The sequence below is a fragment of the Monodon monoceros genome, unplaced genomic scaffold, assembly GCF_005190385.1.
Source record: "Monodon monoceros isolate NGI ecotype Baffin Bay Population unplaced genomic scaffold, NGI_Narwhal_1 Super_Scaffold_11, whole genome shotgun sequence".
NCBI classification, from domain to species: domain Eukaryota; kingdom Metazoa; phylum Chordata; class Mammalia; order Artiodactyla; family Monodontidae; genus Monodon; species Monodon monoceros.
The window spans coordinates 12,441,198-12,463,389 of NW_021703767.1; the positions used below are offsets into that span (position 1 = coordinate 12,441,198).

General features: G+C 47.6%; 1 protein-coding gene across 4 annotated transcripts in view; it reads right to left on the reverse strand.

Moving 5' to 3' along the window:
- Positions 1-217: 217 nt before the first annotated feature.
- The window catches only part of EVA1C (eva-1 homolog C), an 84,469-nt gene continuing 62,494 nt past the window's right edge, over positions 218-22,192 (reverse strand). For 2 of the 4 annotated variants that reach the window (XM_029215522.1, XM_029215520.1), the window contains exons 5-9: positions 20,393-20,536; positions 11,399-11,479; positions 9,592-9,681; positions 8,924-9,042; positions 331-805 (exon numbers count right to left, since the gene is read on the reverse strand). In XM_029215522.1, the coding sequence (XP_029071355.1) occupies positions 542-805; positions 8,924-9,042; positions 9,592-9,681; positions 11,399-11,479; positions 20,393-20,536 (698 nt within the window). In that variant the 3' untranslated portion in view covers positions 331-541. Of the gene's footprint in view, positions 806-8,923; positions 9,043-9,591; positions 9,682-11,398; positions 11,480-20,392; positions 20,537-22,192 lie in introns of all 4 variants that reach the window. The other 2 variants (XM_029215521.1, XM_029215523.1) reach the window with 2 other exon arrangements.

A 22,192-nucleotide genomic window follows, 5' to 3' on the forward strand; every position in this document is an offset into this window, starting at 1 on the left:
TTGCCATTGTGAATATTAGTATAATTCTTTTATGGATAGATAGGGATCTTCTGTTTACCCATCTGTAAAACGATAATGACAGCACCATCTCCCGAAGTTGTCGTGAGCATTAAATGACTTAATACATGAAAAGCAGCTAGAACAGTGCCTGGCATTATAAGTGCTCAATAAATGTGAACTCTAGTTCTGTTAGCATATAGACATGAATTTAAATAAATACAGAAAACCAAGACTTCTTCCCTCCATATTTATTTTGAAATGTGCTGTAAACAGTTTGAAATGTCCCTTTAACAGCTTTCTGGCTTCCTCAGTACTGGATGACGTGACAAGTTCTCCTTCATAGAAGGTACAAGTGAAACAGAACTGGAGGGGCATTCTCAACCCTTCCCTCTTCAGAAAGTGTGATCATATCAAGATGCATCTGGTTTTCAGTAGAACTGGCTCATGTTTCTTGGGAGTGAAGTGTCCAAACCACTGTTCATCCATATTTCCTGGATGATTTGCTCCCTGCGCTCAATCCTTTCTGCCAGCTCTGCAGCCTCTATGGAACTGTAGACAGGATATGTAGTCCTACGAAACCCCGACAGTTCCCCTGGAAAATCGGAGTCGGAGGAGTCCTCCTCCCCCTCCTCATCCTGGCTGTCCTCCTCGGCTTTGTCGCTTCCTGGCACCAGGTGCTCCCTCGCCAGCTGCAGCTCCCGGAAGTCCTTGGTGCAGGACACTCTGATGACCAAGGCACACAGCGTGAGTGCAAGACCGATGCAAACACTGGACACAAACAGCAGGGCAGCTCTTTCAGGGTGGGCTGTAAGGGAAAGAGAACACGTCAGGACGCGGGGGAGCTGTCAGTCTTCACCAGGCCGAAGTCCCACAGAAGCAGATACATGCAGTCCTGGACAGCATCTCTGAGACCGTCCACACCTAACTGATCCTATACCCCCACTAATTAAAAAGAAAAAAAAGGTTTGGAGCATATATAGTCAACATATGTATGTTTATGAGAGGACACATAGCAAAGGACCTGAGAAGCTGGGCCCTCCTGAGTTCAAATGCAGATCTGTCATTCCCTAGTGTGACTTTCGGCGAATTACCTCACCTCTCTGTTCCTCAGTTCCTTCACCTGTAAAATGGAGCCAGAAGCCTCTTTCTGTCAGAGTTAATTCCTGTGAAGCTCTCAGAACACTCAATGACACATAACAAATGTTCAATAAACTGTTAGCTATTATTAATAGTAGTAAATTTTGAAAAATTAATTTACATATAAAGTATATATATGAATGTAAGTACTAATATAGTAAATGTTACAAAGCTTAATTTTAGATTAAAAAATAAATATAAATAAAAGTTCTGGTAGTAAAAGTTCAACCTCCAAATAACTGTACAATAGAAATAGAAAGAATGCTAATTTGTACTATGTACCCTGGTCTAAATCTTTACATATGTTTAATCCTTACATTAACCCTGCGTGGAAAGGACTATTACTTTTCAGCTGTGTACCCCCTGAGGTGTTAGCACTCCCATTTTGGGAAGTAATGATCCAGCTAACTTCCTAATATAGGTCAGGAGTTGACAGATTTTTCTGACCCTTCTGTCAAAAGGTCAGACAGTACATATTTTAAGGCTTTGTGGGCCAAACAGTCTGTGTTGCAACTACTCAACTGTGCTGTTGTAACACGAAAGATGATACAGGTGTGGCTGTGTTCTAATAAAACTTTATTTACAAAATCAGCCCGTGGGCCGTACTTTGTGGATCACTGATACAGAGACTCAAGCTGAGGTGTAGGGGAGCCACCGTCTGAGCTCAGCTGGCCTCTTTAGCTGGAGCCAGGACAGGAACCCAGCTCCTGAGCTGCAAGCAGCTTGTGAGATGTGCACTGGCCGTTTGCTCCTACGTCTCGATGGAACCAGCCTCCGCCAGGCACGTGGCCTCCTCGTTCACTAGACTCGAATATAATGATGACTGTTGTCTTCACTGCCTCGGTCCCTCCCCAGAGGTGCAGAATGGAGGTTCAGAACTTGACAGTTGTTAAGTTTCATGTACAGTCAAGGGATCTAGCCGCTGTGATCTGACAGGAGAGATCTAAGTGGGACACGTTATCTCCTTGAAACATGCAACTTCCCTATTCGGCTTCCTTCACTCGCAGCTCAATTCACTGGACTCAAATGTCCTTTGTTGCCGTCGCCCCTACGAGCACCATCTCATCACTTTCTCTAAGACACAGAAGTCTGAATGCAAAACTGCTTTTGGCCAGGGGAGGGGCAGTGAGCTGTGTCTGTAGTACTATTAATAACACTATATTTTTCCTAAGGGTCAAGGTATTTTGAAGATTTGGTCAGATAGAGACACACATCCTTTGTGCCGTGTTCATTTCTGGGAGTGGTGGTAGAACAGGGATTGGAAGACTGGCATTTGGGACACAATCATTAAACCGTAAACCACAAAATGATGCTAAGACCCGAGGCCCTGATCTGATGGGGCAAATCGTTTCTCCTCCCCCTGCTCACCAAAGCCTCTTCGGTGAGGACTCATCACCCCCAGCCTCACTCTCACCTCCCTTTCCTTTGAATCCTCCTTTCCTCTCCCCGCTGTCTCCGGCCCCCCCTTCCCAAGCCTCCTGGCCACTGTCCTCTCCAGTCCTTCCTGTCCTCATGGAGTCGGATACGGGCTTTCTGTGCAGCCACAATTCATCTCCTCTTCCTGGGAAAGCGTAAGCCTTGAGCCCACTGACAGCCACGCCTGTAGCCATCACCTCCTGCAGTGCCTGGAAGGAGCGCTGCCGATGGGTGAAGGGAGTCCCATCCACTTGTAACCTTTTCCAGCCATCCTGGTTCAGGACAGGGCCAGCTCCAGGCAGAAAGATCCCATGCTGGTCAAGCTTCTGGGAAGACCATGATCACCCACAGCCCCCTTCTCTCCTCGCCCACGAGACCATCATTCCCAGTGGTGGTCTCATGGGTGAATCAGGTACTCAGGCCAGGATCAAGGAGGATTTAAGGTCTGGCTCTGCCCCAGACAGGTGGGTAACTGTGGGCTAGTTACTGTCCCCCACTCCTTTCCCATCTCTACTTCTTTTTATTTTATTTTATTTTATTTTTTTTTGCAGTACGCGGGCCTCTCACTGTTGTGGCCTCTCCCGTTGCGGAGCACAGGCTCCGGACGCGCAGGCTCAGCGGCCATGGCTCACGGGCCCAGCCGCTCCGTGGCATGTGGGATCTTCCCGGACCGGGGCACGAACCCGTGTCCCCTGCATCGGCAGGCGGACTCTCAACCACTGCGCCACCAGGGAAGCCCCTCTACTTCTTTTTAAAGACTCCAGGTGGACAGAATTAAACTCACCATAATCCTCAGGATATGACACATTCTCTTTATCCGTCAATACGCGGCCTTCCTTTATGTTTATTTAATTAATTACTTACTTAAAATTCTGTAATCAGCACCCGTGCTGTGAATAAGTCCCCCACGTGGGAGTTAGAGCCTTGACAATAACCATGTCTAACCTGTGGGTTCCCCTCCCCCCAGCCTCCTCCCATCAAGGTAACTACCACCTGCATTCCACGCTCATTACTCCCCCACTTGCCTTTTTACATAGCTTATGGCACCTCTGTGTATTCCTAAAAACTTCATGAAAAAGGTGTAACGTTGCAGCGTTGGGGGTTTGGTGTTGGTTTTTAACTGAACAGTATATCGCTGCATGTTATTCCGCTATCTTGACTACACTGTGGTTTATTCACTCGCTCTCCTGCTGATGGGCATCTGGGGGGCTGCCAGGTTTCTGTATGTGGGCCTTGTAGCTGTGACCATTCCTGTACATGTCCCTGGTGAATACCTGCAAGTGTCTGTCTCGGCTACTGAGGGCAATTGGATGAGCTGTAAGGCATGTGAATTGGGGAAATACTGCCAACGTGGTTTGCAAAGTGGCTGCAATGCATGAGGAATCCTGCAAATCCTCAACTTCTCCAGCACTGAGTATGGACGGGCTTCTAACATTTTTCCAATCATAGGAGTATAAAATTGCATCTCACTATGGCTTGACTTGTATTTCCCTGATCCCCAGTTATGTACACATCTCTTCAGATACTTACCTATCCCTCGTCTCAAAATGCTGTCTCAGGTCATGTGCCCACTTTTTAAATGGGGTTGTGTGTGCTTTTCTTCTTACACGTAAAATATATCTGTATCTAGCTACAGTTTCTATATATTCTTGATATTGATCATTAGACAGTATACACATTGTGAATATCTCTGGGTAAGTGGCTTGTATTTTCCTTTCATTAAGGTGTCTTCTGATCTAGTGAATTTATCTGAAAAACAGGAATGATAACACTTCTCTTCTCCATCCTCCCCACCCCCAGCTGGTCTCCTCTCTCCTCTCTTGCCCCTCTCATCCATCTTCCCCACCGTGGCCACTGTAATCTTTTTAAAAACGCACATCAGACCACATCACTCCCCTACTTAAAACCTATAAACGGTCCCCCTCCTCCCGTAAGGTAAAAATCAAACCCAGACCACTGCCTACGAAGCTTGCTAGGACCTGGTCCATGGAACTACCCTCCCCAAGTTCAACTCCAAAGACTCATCCCTCTGCTTTCTGCTTTCCCACCCACTGGCCTCTCTCCATCCCTCGCAGGGGCCAGACGGCTTCGCACCTTGGCGCTTTTGCACGTGCTGTTCCTTCTGTCCGGAATGTTCTTTCTCCCCTCTTCATCCAGCCCTCCGTGACCCCACCCCCAGTCTGGACCAGGTCTCCCCTGTCATTAGGTCTCATAGCCTCTGGAATGGCACTAAGTTGCTGAGTGTGTTTTGTCCTCCCCCCCGCCCTTTGCCGCCATAGAATGCAAGCTCCGTGCAGACTGGGACTGAACAACCTTGCTCTTCACCAAATCCCCAGTGCCTGGCCCAAAGCAGGGGTGACACAGCTCTCTGCTGAGTGCTTGAAGGGAGGCGTCGTGGGTCTACGGCACTAGGCTTGGTGCCCTGTGGGTTGGGGGCTCCATAACGTTAGTTGCCTTTCTTCCTCTCTCCCTCTGCTCCCGGAGAGGGAGGGTGTGGGTTCTATTGCCAGGAGCGCTTCTCACTCATCAGACCCTAGGTGCCTCTTGGCTCAGGTGTACCTCCTGCCAAGTCATCACTCTTCAGGCCATGTTTACACCAAGTCTGCTAATATCCAATAAACAAAGATGGAGAATATGGCAACTCTTGGAAAGCCCGTTGGAAATAAGGCTTCCTAGTCACCTGAACCAACTAGTCTGGAGTCATAGAATCACCAGCTCTTAGTTAGATGGAGCCCTGGTGGTGAACTGGCTCAACTCTTCCTGTCACAGCCATTTAATTTGTCCATAGCCACTGCTTTGGCTGGGACCCCAAGCTCGGGGCCAGGGTTCTCTCCAAAGCCCCAGGCTTTAAACTAAGGGGATACCGTCTGTTTTCTAAAATCAATTGGACCACTTTAGGCTTTTGTGAACCCTTTTCCTATTATACTGAATGCGTTCTGTTAAAATAAAGGCATTAGTCTCCTTGTCAGACAGAATCTTCACACTGTGCTATTGTTGGTCTTATTCCTCATTTTAGCCTTAGTTCATCACAGGCTCAAGCGAATGGCTTTAATTTCATCAGCGGTAGCAAGCCCTCGGGAATCTCACCATGGTGGCCCGTGGCCTTTAAGGCCCCTTGACCCTTAGATCCCTGGTCTGGAGCCAACACAAGCTCCAGCTCAAACTTATTTGTGTCCAAATAAGACACCGAGAGGCTGGGGCGAGGGTTCCACCCCTTGGGGCCCTGCTACCGTCGGGTGAAAGCACAAAGAGTATTGGGCCTGGTCTGACAGCACTTAGGGATGTGATAATAACTTTCTGTCATGGAACCAAAGATTAGAGGCCGTGGGAACACTTCAGAATCCACACCTATGTGACAAGGCGGCACTGATTTCCCATCTTCCTCCCTGACAGGGGATCGTGTAACTTCAACTCTGGAATGTGTTATGATACTTCTATTTCAATGGGGGTTTGCCTGATAGCCTGGAGTTCCTTTCATATGAAACAATGACGCCCTCCCAACTCAGGAGAAGCACTGCTTTCTCACCCATGGCCCCAGTTACCCCATGCACCCCGCAAGTACACAGTGAGTGCTTCCAGAGGCCGAAGACACACACAGGCCCAAGCCCAAGGCCGGGGCTGAAATATTGGGCCACGAGGGCACACAATAAAACATTCACTAGGTGGAATGGAGGACATCAAGTTCTGAGCCAGGCTGTCTAAATAAGTCTCCTTCAGAACAACCTGCAGAGGTACAATGGCTGAGCCAGCTAACTGCCTTCTGCAAGCCTCCAACACACACACACACACACACACACACACACGCACCTCTTTCCATTTCCCTAATATCAAAACTTCTCTATGAGTTTCTTCAGACCCATGATCAATATTCTAGAATGAATTCAAGGAGTAGGTCTATATTACTGAGAGGAGGGTAAATTCTAACACTCCTAAGAAAATGTCTCACAGATCATTTAAATGGCCCAAAGCAAAATCATTCATCAGGGACCCTTGGATATCCTTGTGTCCGTTCCACCAGCCTCTGTGTCTCAACATCCCAGGACAGGCCCCTTGATTCTGGGTTCTAGTCTGTTGGTCCTTCATGTGAACTTGGCTGCGCTAATGCAGCAAAGCTACCTACAGCCTGACCTGGGGAAACGTCCTTCTGGATTTGCTCAATCTACTGATTTAGCTGATTTTGCCAGAATCTTCCCAGCTCACTCTTGGTGGCTCCTGTTGGGGTCCCTCCTGTAGGAGGGTCTCCTCCCTTTGGTGGGTGCCCAGGGACCCCAGTCCAGCCTTCAGATCATATCCCTGCAACAAGGGTAAGGATGCTACTGAGAGTGGGCTGGGGAGCTGCTTTCTAACGACGACGAGGGTGACGCTCTCATTGTGTGACGCTCGTGTTGAAACAGCTCAGCCTGACGTCCTGCCCTTCGCTGCAGTGCGCTGGCCTGCCTCGTGAGGAGGACGAGGTGGGCTGGGGACCTTTAGAGTGACCACCCAGAGGGTGACATGCCCAGGAAATTCACCAGCAAGTGCAGATGTCCCTGTGTCCCTAAGACTTTGTGAGCCTCTGTGATTTGACAAATGAACTTCTATAGCAACTTCATTTCACTAACACCTGACACCACACATTCAGAGCCTCTTTCTCTTTGTCATGAAATTTCGGCTTGGTTGCAGCTTGCTGAGTTCAACGTGCCTAAACATCCCTCTATAAAACCAAATAACAACCCACCAAGTCCTTACATTCCTTAAAAATTTAATACCTACAAACAGCAAATACAGGGTGATGATTAGGTGCAGGACAGCTCATGACACCAAAGGAGGACTCTTCACATGGTCACTTACTAACTACTTCGTGTGCATCTACTCTGTGCCAGCTCTGTCCCAGGCAGTAGGATATGACAATGACTAAGGTGACAAACATCTGTACTTGAAATAGTTAATGTCTAGTGGAGAGATGGGTGTTTAACAAATAAATCTCTCCAACGACTTCTGGGAGCGATGAGTGTGTAAAAGGTTAGACAGGGATGGAGGCAGTCTAAGTTAGATCACTCGAGGTCATGAGGTTTCCATCCTTCAAAGTTCTGAAAGGCACACATCTCTCTTGGAGAAGCTGGAGGGCAGGTTTTATATCTGCTGAGTCTGAATCCTGCCCTGTCGCCAGCCACTTGGTGTCCTCAGGCACCTGGCTCAACTCCTCTGAGCCTCAGCTTCCCTGTATGCAGAATAGGGGATAAGAGTCCCTCTCTCAAGGTCACTACTATGGACTTTATTGTGTCCCCCCCCAGATTCATATGTTGAATGAATGTGATTATATTTGGAGATAGAACCTATAAGGAGGTAATTACAGTTCAATGGGGTCATACGGGTGGGGCCCTGATCCAACAGGATTAGTGTCCTTATAAGGAGAGACACCAAGGGGGACCTAAAATATGACATAAATGAACATATCTATGAAACAGCAACAGACTCATAGGCATAGAGAACAGACTTGTAGTTGCCAAGGGTGAGGGAGGGTGGGGAAGGGATGGACTGGGAGTTTGGGATTAGCAGATGCAAACTATTATATATAGAATGGATAAACAACAAGGTCCTACTGTATAGCACAGGGAACTATATTCAGTAGCCTGTGATAAACCATAGTGGAAAATAATATGAAAAAGTATGTATATATATGTAGAACTAAATCACTTTGCTGTACAGCAGAAATTAACACAACATTGTAAATCAACTATAATTCAATTTAAAAAAAAAAAGAGAGAGACACCTAGAGCTCTCTCTCTCTCTCTTTCCCTCCCTGCTGTGTGAAGACATAGGGGGAAGGCAGTTGTTTACAAGCTGTGAAGAGAGCCCTCACCAGAAACCAAGCCTGCCAGCTCCTTGATCATGGCCTTCCAGCCTGGAAGAAAATACAGTTCTGTTGTTTAAACCACCAGGCCCATGGTATCTTGTTATGGTTGCCTGAGCTGACCAAGACAGTTGTTGAGAGGAACTGATAGGGTCCAGAATGGCCGCATCACATAAGCAGCCTCCTAGTTGTTCCTCTGAGTGAAGGATTTTCATGATGTCTTTCCTCCAAGGGGCTCTCTGGGGACTTTGAAAATATGTGATATTTTCAACAATCAAAATCCTTATATCTCTTAACTATGACAATTGTCCGAAACAGCAAGAAACAGAAAGGGAAGGGTGGTTAGAAAAGAGAAGATTCTCAACAACCACACAACTACCACACAGGGAGGACATTGGTAAGGAGGTCCCAAGACTGTTCTATCTCCTGTGTTGAGATGTTTCCTTAAGCCTTTATTTTCTTCTGAGGGAGGCTTACTCCAAACAGCCCCAGCTCTGGCAGGCCTTGAGTAAGTAATGCCGTAATGCATTGTATTACCATGTATTTTACAAAAGTCTTCTGAGGTTCTGGCTCTCTGAACAGAGTCAGGCAGGCGTTGTTGAAACTTGCAGAGTTGACATTCCAAAATACGGTCTCTCCAGAGGTGAGCAGTGAGGCTGGTGAGGAAAGGTAGCATGCACCATGAGCAATTTGGGCTCTGCTAATTAAGGAGGGCTGAGTCTGACTGATCCTTAAGGGGAAGATTATCAAGGGAAACCTTGGAACCGTGAGAAGTAATGCTGGTGACTCAGAAAGGGGCTCTCCTTTCACAGAGCATGACCTGTTTTGTTCACCAAGTCATTTTTCAGCCCAATTTTCTTCCAGCCAAGGGTGGAATTCAATAATCCTATGCCCTTCCCGAATTTTAGAGCTGGAAAATGCATTCCTCAGCTTCCTACTTTGCAAAGTGGAAAATTTCCATGGAGCCCAACTGCTACATAGTGCGACTTTAGCCTTTGCTACTTCCCTGTGTGGTTCTCTTGTTGGTTGCCAGTGGCAAGCATACCTAAATTCAGGCCTCTGTGTTTCTGGATTGTAGAAGATTGCAGTTGTCACTTTAAGTGTCAAACTTAAAGTCCTTTTTCTTTAGCCAACCAAGTGTTGTAATTAAACAGAGCATTTGTGAGTAAGAATTCAGTAAATCCGTTATTAATTCACTGACCTACCTCGCAGGTAAGCAAATGCTGCCAGGGAGTGGCTGACAATAGCTCCATCTTTCCTCAGAACTCTTGGTTTCCTTGGGTCAAAGTTTATACCTGTTTCGTAAAAAATGCAAGACCGATTAATCACAACTGTTCACCGTATGCGTTTTTTCCTAATCCAGGACTGCCATAATAAATAAAAAGTCATAGAGATCCAATAAGTGGGCCTTTGACAAAATTAGGGAAGACTAAGCCAGGAAGAGCATTTAGTAAGCAGTTTCTGAAAATATTAAGTGATAAAAGGGATTCAGAAATTCTAAAATGTGTTAGTTCCAACTTCACTCATCTACTCTACTGCAGAAGGGAACACATTTATTTTCCCATTTTAAGGCAATGGCATTCATCATGCCTCTGGGAGATTTAATAATGTCCCACTTAACCACAGAGCTGCTGTCTGCTCTGTTCACCACAGATAAGAAGGCCTGGAATTATGGAGGGAGGTTGTGTTGGGCTACTTTTTTGGAAATGAAGCAAAATACAGGGCGGATCTGGCTTTGGAAGCCTGGTTAAGTTGCTGTGATGGAGCTTAGGGAGCCCCTGATGGGGTAGCCTAAGGGCCCTGGGGACCCCTGGGAATGTCAGACACGGCTCTCAGGCCTCCACTCCAGGGGGACCAGGATATTCATGGGATCTGGGTGGGAGCCCTCTTAGAAAGAGCAGAGGGGCTGGGAGAGGCTGGGAGAAGCAGAGCCTGGTGGAGAGCTGGAGGGCTGGAACTAGAAGAACATAGGATACTAACAATAGTTATCTCTAAGCTTTGAGACTAAGGGTGAGTTCTATTTCTTGGTGCTTTCCTGTGTGCTCCATAACAAGCACACTTTAGTTTTATTCTTAGGGGGAAAAAATTCATAAATGTAATCAAAGTAACACAAGACCAATTCTCAACCTGCAAAGTGCAATATCTTACATAGATTGTCTTGGGGGGGCGCTCTGTAATTTCATCAAGAGCCCCAAGGGTCTGAACTCCATTCTAGATTTGATAAGAAGACCAAAACGTTCATCCCCTTATTTACAAAAGTCCGGTGAAAACCTCAGGAAGAAGGGCACATGTGGATGGAGGCACACAGGTCCAGCCTGGGTGTGGCCCACCCAGGTTCCCTATGGCAGAGGTCCCCATCCCCGGGCCACAGACTGGTATCAGTCTGTGTCCTGTTAGGAACTGGACCGCACAGCAGGTGATGAGTAGAGGTGAGCAAGTGAAGCTTCATCTGTATTTACAGCGGCTCCCCATCGTTTGCATTACCGCCTGAGCTCCGCCTCCTGTCAGCATTATGGTGAGTTGTATACTTATTGTATTATATATTACAATGTAATAATAATAGAAATAAAGTGCACAATAAATGCAATGCGCTTGAACCATCCCGAAACCATCCCCCCCACCCCACAAGCCCCGGTCTGTGGAAAAATTGTCTTCCACGAAATTGTTCCCAGCTGCCAAAAAAAGGTTGGGGACCGCTGCCCTATGTGATCCTCTTTCCAACAAGCTCATCGGATAATCCAGGAACCCCAGGTTTATTTCTGAGCAGATCTTTTTTCAAGGTGATTTTTCTTTTAGGAAATAAGCGAGGGAATGGAAGGGGGATTTATCCTACTTATAATTTAAAACACAAAATGTTGGCCACCATTTGCAACCAGCTGCCACAGCACTGCCATTCTCAGAGCTGGGAGCTCACACACCTTCCATCCTAACCAGTGTGCACCCACTTGCGGTCACATGGGGCTGTTCACCTTTACTTAAAGAGAAATGCTGCTAGTAAGCCATAAACCTTACCATAGTCACCGTCTTTCTGTTTCACAGAAGGTTTTAGATTAGCAACGGATGGATCGATCGCTGTGAGTATATTCTTGGGAACTAAAAACCAAAAAGAAATATTTTAAATACTTTGTACCCATAATACAACTTTAAAATGCAATGTAGATAAGACAAAAAGAGATCAATTTTCAAATCAGTACATAAATCACACTGCTTGTCCAATACACTCACATACATACACCAACGGTACCCATGTGATCATCAAATGTCCCAGAAAGGTTAAACTTTAGGTCTATCTTGCAGTATTTAAAAAAAAACAACATAGAGAACAAATAAACAAGATGTGGCATATCTATCCAATTCAATGATATTTAGCAATAACAAGGAATGAAGTATAATCATTTTTTGGTATCCTTGGGGGATTGGTTCCAGGACCCACCTTGGATACCAAAATCCACAGACACTAAAGTCCCTAATATACATAGCATATGATTTGCACGTAACCTATGCACATCCTCCCGTGTACTTTAAATCATCTCTAGATTCCTTACAATACCTAATATCCTGTAAATGTTATGTAAATAGTTGTAAATACAGTGTAAATGCTATGTAAATAGTTGTCAGAGTGCAGGAAATTCAAGTTGTGCTTTTTACAACATTCTGGAATTTTTTTTCCGAATGTTTTCAGTCTGTGGTTGGTTGACTCCACAGATGTGCAACCCACAGATACAGAGGACCGACTGCACTGACACTTGCTACAACACGGATGAACTTCAAAAACATTATGCTCAGTGAAAGAAGCCAGACACAGAAGACCACATATGGTATGATTCCATTCATATGAAATCTCCAGAAAAAGGTAACTTTATAGAGACAGAAAGTAAATTTGTGGTTGCCGAGGACAGGGGTGGGGATGGGGACTGACCGCAAATGGGCGTGAGAGAACTCTGGGGATCTTGGAAATATTTTAATATCGGAGTGTGGTGAAGGCTGCACAGCTCTGTAAATCTACCAGAAATCACTGGATCATTTTTACTTACAACGGATGAATTTTAAGGTATGTAAATCACACCTCAATAACACTGTTCACTCTGAACATCAACTTCCCTGAGACACAGTGAAACAAAATGAATGGGACCAACTCAAAACTCATCACCGACCTCTCCCAGCTGCGATTCCACTTTTTGTTCACTCTCTTTAATTCACTCCTTCCTTAATAACCCTGAAAGAATTCGAAGTCTCTGTGCTAGAATGCAGCTCTCAGTATTATAAGAAAGGATGACAGAAGGATGAAGAGAGAGGGCCGTGAAATAGACTGCCTTGGAAGATGGTTAAAGATTCTTCCAAACTGACCTTAAGAATAAACCATCCAGATCTCAAGACCCCCCAGGCAAAGCGGACAAGACGGTAGCAGGAGCTGAGCAGGGGGGCAAAGCAAGAATTCTGAAGAGCCAGTGCACTGCAGCCAGCTGGGAGGAGGGAGAGGAAACCAAATGTTTTCGCTGCAGAAAATTATTTTTGTTTGTTCTTCGGCTCAGCTGGTATCTGGGAGAAGTGGCAACAGGAAATAGAAGTGAAGCCAATACAAACCGGGCAAGTTCAACTGCACTGATTTTTTGGAAAAGAGCTGGTAAGCCATCTTCAGCAACAAGAAAACCTCATTTCCTTTCTCAAAGTGCTTAACAAAAGTCTTTTGGGGATGTCCCAGGATCAACAACCAGAGGACGTTCCTAAATTGTGAATTTTCCACGTGCAGGAGGCCCTGGCGCCTTTGTGACCGTCAGCAGCAAGGGTCACTTTCCTGGGCGGCACAGTGATGGGGACAGAGGCGGTGTAAGCTGTCCACCCCTCCCCCCGGGAACGCTCCTTGGCCGACCAAGGGGCAGGCACACTGCTGATCCTGGCACACCGGCGGTGCCCCAGACAGCTGGGCTGGGCTGCCCCAGATGCTTTCTGATGAACAACCTCTCCATCACTTCTGCGCCCTGATTCCTCGGCAGGAGTTAAGTCCTCTCTGCAGGAGTGGTGTTTCTTCCCCACGTCTGCCTCTTGGCTTGTAGTCGAGATACAGCCGCAGGAGGGCTGGGCTCCCTACAAATGCCAGAGGCTTTCCAGCGCGAGGAGGAATTGCTTGGAGAGGAATGAGCTTTGCAGAATAAAACATTAAATCGCCTGTGTATGCCGTAGGCTCACGTCAGGGAACTTGCTGATTTACTGTGTGAAAATGGCTCTCGTACTGGGAGAATCTTTTAGGATCTTTAAGGTAACAACAGGTGTCAACACACCTGTCAGATTCTCGCATCTCCTGTTTCAAACTGATTCTGAATGAGGACAGGGACTGTGTGTCATTTACTACCACCCCTAAACCTGTCCCTCTCCACTTGAGGTCCATTTGTGAAAGTGCCAGCAAACCCCTTTGCATGGAGCTCCCACCACGAGCCGAACCCTGTGCTCAGCGTTTAAACAGTGCCTCTTGTGCAGTCCTCTTAGTGACCCCATGAAGATGCGTGTCATTCCCATTCCCGCAGATGGGAAAACTGAGGCTCAGAGATGAGCCATTCACCTAGCAAAGGGCGAAGCTTCAACTCCTGGTCTCACTCATATATGCCCTTACTCTTTTCTGTGATGCTGGGACGTTCAGCCTTTGGGAACTGGATACTGGATTGTTTTAAAGGATTATAAAGATGGCAAAGCAATTCCCACTCAGATAGTCCCCCTCAAGCCTCTTAGGTGAAACCAGAGATGATGATTCTAATGGGCTCCAGTGGTTCGCTAAATTTAGGCAGGCTCCCTTCCTGATTTTTTTTTTCCTGAGTAAATCTGTGTCAAGCCTGGATCCGGGTAGACTTTAAGAAAGAAGCCTCCACAGGTTGAAATTAGAGCCCCACATAATTTTTCACATCAGAGACAAAAAAGATCTCTGCTTACACTCTCAATATGTACCCAGATTGCATGAGCACCTCTGAATCCTGTCATTCCCCCCATCCCGCCTGTCCCAAACCTGCAGCACCTATTCCTCCTGTCCCCACTTCTGGAACCTTCTATTCCTCCTGTCCCCAATCCTAGCACCTACAGAAGGGGGTACCCCAAATTCTGGTACCACCATCCCTCTTGTCCCCAGATCCTGGCATCCATTCCTTTTACACACAACCCTGGTACTGAAACAGAGCAGGACCTTACGGTCTTTCTCCCCTATGTCCTCTGCCTGCCTTTTGCCTGTGGAAAAACTTCAGCCAAAGCATAAGTTTAATCAGAGAAGTGAGAAAATGCAGAAAGAAAGGAAAACAGTCAAAGGAGACCAAATAATAATAGTTTAGTCATTAAGCATAGTCAAGGACCTTTAGTTCCTTCTCAAGGGCTATAGATGATATTCTGAGCTATATCCTGTGAGCTGTCTTATAGATACTGAAACCCCCCCCCCCAGGCGGAAGAAGTTAACTACGTGTTGACCAGACTGTAGCCATGACGTAAGGTGTCACAATTCCAAGAACTGGCCTCAAGGAAATGGGAACAAACCGGCCCTGGAACTGAAGATTAACTGTACCTAAAACAATCAAGATGACGCTGGTCAGACCACCGATGACCAATTTCAAGATGACCGTCAGAGCTGACTGTGCTGTTTCTGCACGTAGCCCCTCCCTCAGCCTATAAAAGCTCTTGCCCACTGGATGTCAGTGGGGGGAGTCGGCCTTTGGACAGGCATCCCCTCCCTCCCACCCCGCGTAGGTTGCCGGCATCCAAAAGAAAGCACACTTCCCTTTCCACCAACCTGGCCTCTTTATTGGCTTTTAAGCAGCAAGCAGCTGGACCCCACTTTCGGTTACAGTACCACCATCCCTCCTGCCCCCATATCCTGGCACCCATCTCCTGGGAGGAGCTGCAGGCCCCCGGCTGAGGTCCATGTGTTTCCTGTCCCTCTCAGGAACTGTCAGGGCGGGGATGCTGGCTGTCAGGGCGGGGATGCTGGCTGTGCCTCTGTCTTGGTGACCCTCAAGGACCAGTGGCTGTGGACCCAGGGAGAAGCCGTCCCCGTCGGGGTGAGGGGAAAGCAGGCCGTTCTCCAGGTCTGCCTCCTCCTAATAGGAGGAAAGTCTGAAACCTATCCTGTCCAAGAGATGTGGCTAATAATAAAACATGGATAAAAATTGAGAGCGAGGACCTCGTCTAGCCATGCATTAAAGAAGGGAGCTCCAGCGATGCATCTCCCAGCCCAATCAAAGACCGATTGCTCTGCTCTCCGAGGGGTTTGACATCAACCGGATGCACTGCCTACAGTTCAAAAGGCAAAAGGCCCACAGCCTGAATCATTCCCCCGAGGGTACACCAAGACGCTGAAATTCTCCACGCAGGCTACGAGCAATGAGGGAGGGGAAGACAGGATTAAAAGAAGCTATAAAATAGGGAGGAGTGTCCCTATCAAAATGCAAATTACTTATGTCCCCAGAGAACACCCTCCAAGGACTCCCTGCTGCCCTTAGGTACAAGCCAATCCTTAGTCACCCATCCCCCAAGGTCCCTCCGTCCTGCTCCTGTGCTCACTTCCCAGGCTTTGCCTGCCCGTCACCTTGCTGACTCCTTACACGCCTGGTCTCACTTGCCTCAGACGCCACTCCCCTGGGAAGCCCTCCTGGTCCCCCAAGTCACCAGGGCCTGGAATCACCACATTCCATCCTATAGCTCAAGAGGGCAGGGACCACATTGCTCACAGCACTGAGGCAACCTCTCCCCAACCCAAGGGGCGGGGTATTTCCTGGGTGGGCGCAGCAAGATTGCTGGGCAGAACAGCAAAGCCCGGTTGGACACTGCAGTCAGAAGCCAGGTAGTGGAACAGATGTCTATTGGGGTGGATCTTCCATGAGCCTCTTAGGTAAGAGCATCTTGATTTGAGTAGGGGGTTGGCTGGGCCCCTCTCTAGCAGCCATGTTTATAATCACATCACATGGTCTCTGGCCAAGGCAGATCAAAGGAGGGGGCTACTGGACCCCAGCCCAGACAACTAAATAGCTCTCTGTTAGAAATTTGGAATTAAGTTGCCAGATTGCCAGTCTTCATGTTGTTCGAACATAAAAATCTAACAGAAGAATCACTCGGGCTGTGGGGATAGCTGTATGGCATCCAGCCCAGGGTCAGAGGGCTGTCTGCAGAGGTGCGGGGGGGAGAGAGAGAGAGACAGAGACAGAGACAGAGAGAGACAGAGACAGAGACAGAGAGAGGGAGGGAGAGAGAGAGAGAGAGAGAGACAGAGACAGAGAGAGACAGAGAGAGAGAGAGAGAGAGAGAGAGAGGGAGGGAGGAGAGAGACAGACAGACAGAGACAGACAGAGAGAGAGAGGGAGAGAGGGAGGGAGAGACAGAGACAGAGACAGAGCGAGACAGACAGAGAGGGAGGGAGAGAGAGACAGACAGAGAGGGAGAGAGACAGAGAGAGAGAGGGAGAGAGGGAGGGAGAGACAGAGACAGAGACAGAGCGAGACAGAGAGAGAGGGAGGGAGAGAGAGACAGAGAGAGAGGGAGGGAGGAGAGACAGAGAGACAGAGAGACAGAGAGAGAGAGAGAGAGAGGGAGAGAGGGAGGGAGAGAGAGAGAGAGGGAGAGGGAGAGAGGTGAGGGACGGCTGCCATCGCCGTGAAGTCTCCAGCTGCGGCCCACCCTGAGGCCTTGCTTTCCGGCCCTGGTTTCTGGAGACGGCCTTCTAGCCTTAGGGTACCTCCCCAACCTCAACCCCCTTTCGGCTTAAACCAGCTCAACTTGGTTTCTTCATTCATATCCAGAGAGTGCCAAGTAAGACAGATTCTCTTAGAAATTAATTCCCGACATCCTCTGTTTTTGTATCAACTCCCACATCAGTAGAACTCATGTTTTTAAAATGTAAAACCTTTCATGCTCATTTGGTAATCTACAAAATATGCAGACATTGCAAATTATGTTTTAATGATTCAGGTTTCACAGTGAAGGGCCATCAGTCGGGGGGAGAAATAATTTTAAAATGTCAACCACTTAAAAAAGAAAAAAAAAACGTCAACCACTCAGAAGGTGGTTAGAAGTTGCCTTAGAAGGTGTCTGCTTGGACAGTCGGGGCTGCACTGGGAACATTAAGTGACCTCAGGCTGAGGGTCACCACCTCCCTTTGGGATAACTCCTGGGGAACCACGCCGACGACAGGGGGCCACTGTCCACGGTCCCACGTCCGAAACCAAGATGCAAAGCCCCCTCTCTGACCTCGGCTTCCCACCCTCAAGCGGACTCACTTGGATGCCTCCCTCTGCCATCCTTCGACCTCGTCCAGACCCTTCCCCGTTGCCCAGTGAGGCTGGAGCAGCCCTCTGCTCCGTGCCGGCCCTCAAGCAGCTGGCCCTGAGGGAGGGACCCACCACCGGGCAGACCAGGGTCCCCCAGAACGCTGACCGCTAACCCCCTGGGCTCTCAACACACGCAGCACCGTCACCACCGCCCTTTCCGAAGTCAGCCTGTCCCCACGGCCCTTACTTCAGACCTTCTCCCATCTCCTCAAACCCCTCTCTCCTCCCGCAAGTCCTCACAGCGGACCACCTCAGCTCGCACTTATCTTGAGAAGGTTGGGAAGACAGGGGCCATGCGGTTGGAACCCCAAGCCCTCCCTCCGTCCATTCCCAGAGCCTCTGCCCCACCCCGTTGGGACAAGGGACAAATTTTTCCCGCCCTTGTCACCTTCTCTGGACCCCAATCTTGCCCAAATAGGCCAGGTCTCTCCAGCATCTCGAATGTCTTCCTACTTTCCCAAACCCCTCAAATCCACGCAGTTTTGACCACGTCCTCTAGCGCCATTCGGGTCCGAGTCATTGCCTGCTGCTGTCTGACTGATCTCTGTTTCCATCCCGCTCTAGCCCCCTCCACCCTATAGCCGGAGTGGTCCTCTAAGGGTCTAATCATCACCAAGTGACTCCCTTACTTAAAACTCTCCAGTGGCACCTCCTCCCAGGACCCTGTGGGATCTGGTCCTGGCCCCTCCCGTGCCACCTCATCCACCTTCCACCTCACCCGCTGCCCTCGTCTCCCCCACTCAGCACCTGCCAGCTCACACCTGCCCACCCCTCAGAGGACAGGGGCAAATTCGCCCCAGAGGAAAGTTCTCTTTGGAAAACTTCTCCGTTCCCCAACTCCCACCAGCTAAAAGGGCCCCTCCACTGTTATCCTTCCACATGGCATCCTGTCCTTTTCAGAAGCATCATTTATCACAGTGGGTAACGACACATTTCTCTGGTTATTTGTTTAATGCCCATCTCTCTCCCCCAGCTGATAATTCCATGAGGACACGGACAACGTCTTCTTTTCTTTTTTAACTACAACACGCCCACAGCGTGCTGAACGAGTGAATGAGGGAGAGGAAGCTTGGACTGGAACACGTGACCCCTAGGCTCTGAAAGTCCACCTTCTCTTCGCGAAGAGCAGCCTCAGCCTGGGAACTGCTCTGGCCTCGCCTGTGAAGGCGCACCAGGAAATCCACCTTATTTGCAGGTTAATGTCCTGCCCTTCCCTCAACGCTCAGCTGGAGAGGCCTGGAGGTACTAGAACTTCAGAGTGATCTGTCTGGTATCTTGGGGAAACTCAGCCAGAATGGGCTCCATGCTACCCAGAGCTGCTTTACGTGGGAGCCAGAATATAGACTGGAGAGCAAATAAAACCGTGCTTCCTGGAATGTGAGTGTGGGCGCTGTTACTTTGGGAATGCAATCCTGTAGTCGCCGCGCTGTGACTTCTACAGCTTTGATATTGCAGAGGACGACGGTTTGAGCTCGGGACAGAAAAGGCTGGGGATGTAACGAAATATTATTGGGCCATAAAAAGGAATGAAGTACTGACACGTACTCCAAAGAGATGAACCTTGAAAACATATACTAGGTAAAGAAATCAGTCACAAAGAACCACGTATTGTCCGATTCCATTTATATGAAATGTCCAGAAGAGGCAAATCAGTAAAGACAGAGAGCGGTGGTTGCTTAGGGTGGGACTGGAGGGTGAGGGGTGGGTCGGGAAGTGACGGCTGAAGGGTCCAGGGTTTCTCTGGGGGAGTGATGAGAATGTTCTTAAATGAATTATGGTGGGAGTCGTACAATTCTGTGACTCTACTAAGATCACTGATTTGTATGATTAATGGGTGAACTGTATAGTTTGTGATTTATAGCTCAATAAAGCTGTTACCAAAAAAAAAAAAGAAAGGCTAGGGGTATCTGGCAGGGGAAAGGGGTTTCCATGAGCAAAAATATTGGGTTCTTCAGTTATGACGTTCTTTGCTTTCCCTTTGCTTCTATACTTATTTCAAAACAAAAACAAAAAACACCTCTAAAAACCAGTTCACATGTCAGGATTACAAACCAGAAATCCACGGCACCCTCTGAGGGTAATTAACACCTGATTTTTAAAGGCAGCTTTATAAAATTAGAATCGAATGAATGAGCGATTTCATTTTATTATTTGAAGACACTAGGAAAACAAAGTGATGCTGTCATGTAACATATTTAATGGCTGTGGGGTAAGCACTTGATCTGTTGGTTTAACCCCGGAGGTACGTCGATAAAACGGCTGTCGGCAGCACAGAGAATTAGTCATTTTACAGCCTAAAGGCTGGGATGGAAGATTAACTAGGAGTCCAGCAATACTGAGTGAACTTGTGTGATGTACCCATAAATTTCAGAGCCTCCTAAGAACCCAGCTTAAAATCATTCTCCTCAGTGACATCCATTTTATCCCATTTGCTTGTTCTTTTCCTGCCCACCCCGCTTGCTGCCAATCTGACTGCTAAAAGCACTTTTAAAACAAATGTGGACCAGAGACAATTCGATAGCTTATCTGAGGCGAATGTCATAAACAAGGCTAAGGGATAGGAGAAAAGGCTCGCCAATATCTGGGATGACAGCACAGTTTCAGGGTAGAGTGAATGCAATGGTTTGTTGCTGGAAAACTCCTTCTGTTCACATGCTCACCACCTCCCCAAGAGGCAGGGTCTCCAAGCAGCTTGTGGAGGGTGGGTTCTTACCACATGCGTAGGTGACGGTGAGGTATTTCTTCACTCCTGGAAGACAGGGGCTTCCGAAATGGTGATTGTTGACAAGGATTTTGCATCTCTGCTTCCCATAACACCTCCTGGATAATACTTGCAAAGCCGAGTAAGACAAGCAATCTGAGAGGCAAAAAACATCAAGAACTTCATGTTAGCTGGATTCCATGTACGGCCACCATGTAACTTCTGTTATTTTCTGTAAATAAGGATACTGAGCTGGATCTCACATCTCACGGAGATTGTTTCTCTGATTATTTTCTGTCTCATCAAAGCACCCCGCATGGGCAAAGTGTCAATACTACACTAATAATACAATAATACACAAAGCACCCCCCCCTGGAAGGGCTTACTTTAATCAGACTGCTCTAACGCTCTGCTGTCACTGGTCGGAGATCCTTATGTATTTTTGAACAAGGGGCCCTGTATTTGCATCTTGCACTGGGCACTGCCCCTGTCTCCCCAGTCAGGTAACGGGCCTCACATACAGAAGAGGCAAAACACACGCAGAACACTGAATAAAGATTCGTATTTCTTTTATGAGCATTATCTCTCTGAAATATTTTAGTTATTGGTTAATTTTGAGAATCCTTCTCCCTGTGTGAGCATAAGCTCCATGAGGACGGGGACTATTTCTATTGTGTTCCTTATCTAATTCCCACAGCCTGGTCCACTGTGGAAATCCAATAATAACGAATGAATGAATGAACAAAAGGATAGATGGATGAATAAACATAAGGACATGGTTTTCAGCACCCTGGCACGATGCCATCACAATTAGTAAATATTCATTGAACACGTATGGAGGACAAGGCACTGGGCTAGGTACCGTCTGAAAAACAAGTCAGAAGAAGCCTGCCTTGCATTCGCAGGATGTCGGATGGGGCTGGAGAGACAAAACCCACATTAACCTGACGGCTAATAACGTGAAACATGGAGTGAATGTCAGCAGTGATTGGTTCAGACAAGAGGTGATGGGGCTGGAGGCAGGACAGGTTGCTGGGGACTGGAGTGGTCGAGACAGGCTTTATGGAGGCAGAGGGGCTTGGTCATGGGAGAAGCAGCATGAATTGGACAGAGGAAGGCAAGAAACACCAAGGCAAGTGGGCCAGAAGCACTTCGTGGGATTCTAGGGGCTCAGCGTGAGCTGGAATAGCGGGCATCGGCAAGGAGGATGCAGTAGATGAGCCGGAAAAGCAAAATGGAGCAGGACCAAGCTACCTCTGAACGCTGAGCTAAAGATTTTGAACTTTATTCTGCAAGCAACAGGGAGCCTAAAAAATGCCTTGATGCTACTTCCTTTGGTGACAGTGTATGGGATGCCCTGGGAGAGAAAAGGAACCAAAGGCAGGGAGACTAGTTTGGAAGCAATTTTAATAATACACGTTGGGAGAAGTTAAGAGCTTGAAGAGAAGGGAATGGAGAAGAGAATTCTAGACACCTTGCAAAGTTCAGCTCACTATAACAGCTAACATTCTGCCAGGCTCTGCTCTCAGCACTTGTATGTGAACTGATACAATGTTTCAACAACTCCATAAGATAGGTTGTTTATTATAATATCTTATATTTTAGAGATTTATAATCTATAATAGGTTAGTTAATATCTAATAGGTTGTTTATATTACATATATGTTTATATATATAGAGAGAGAGACAGAGAGAGAGTGTGTGGGTGGGTGTATATATACATATAAAATATCAATTTTGTGAATGGGGACACAGATGTGTGACAGGTTACGGAACCTCATACAGCTAAAGAATGAGGGCAGCAGGGTCTGG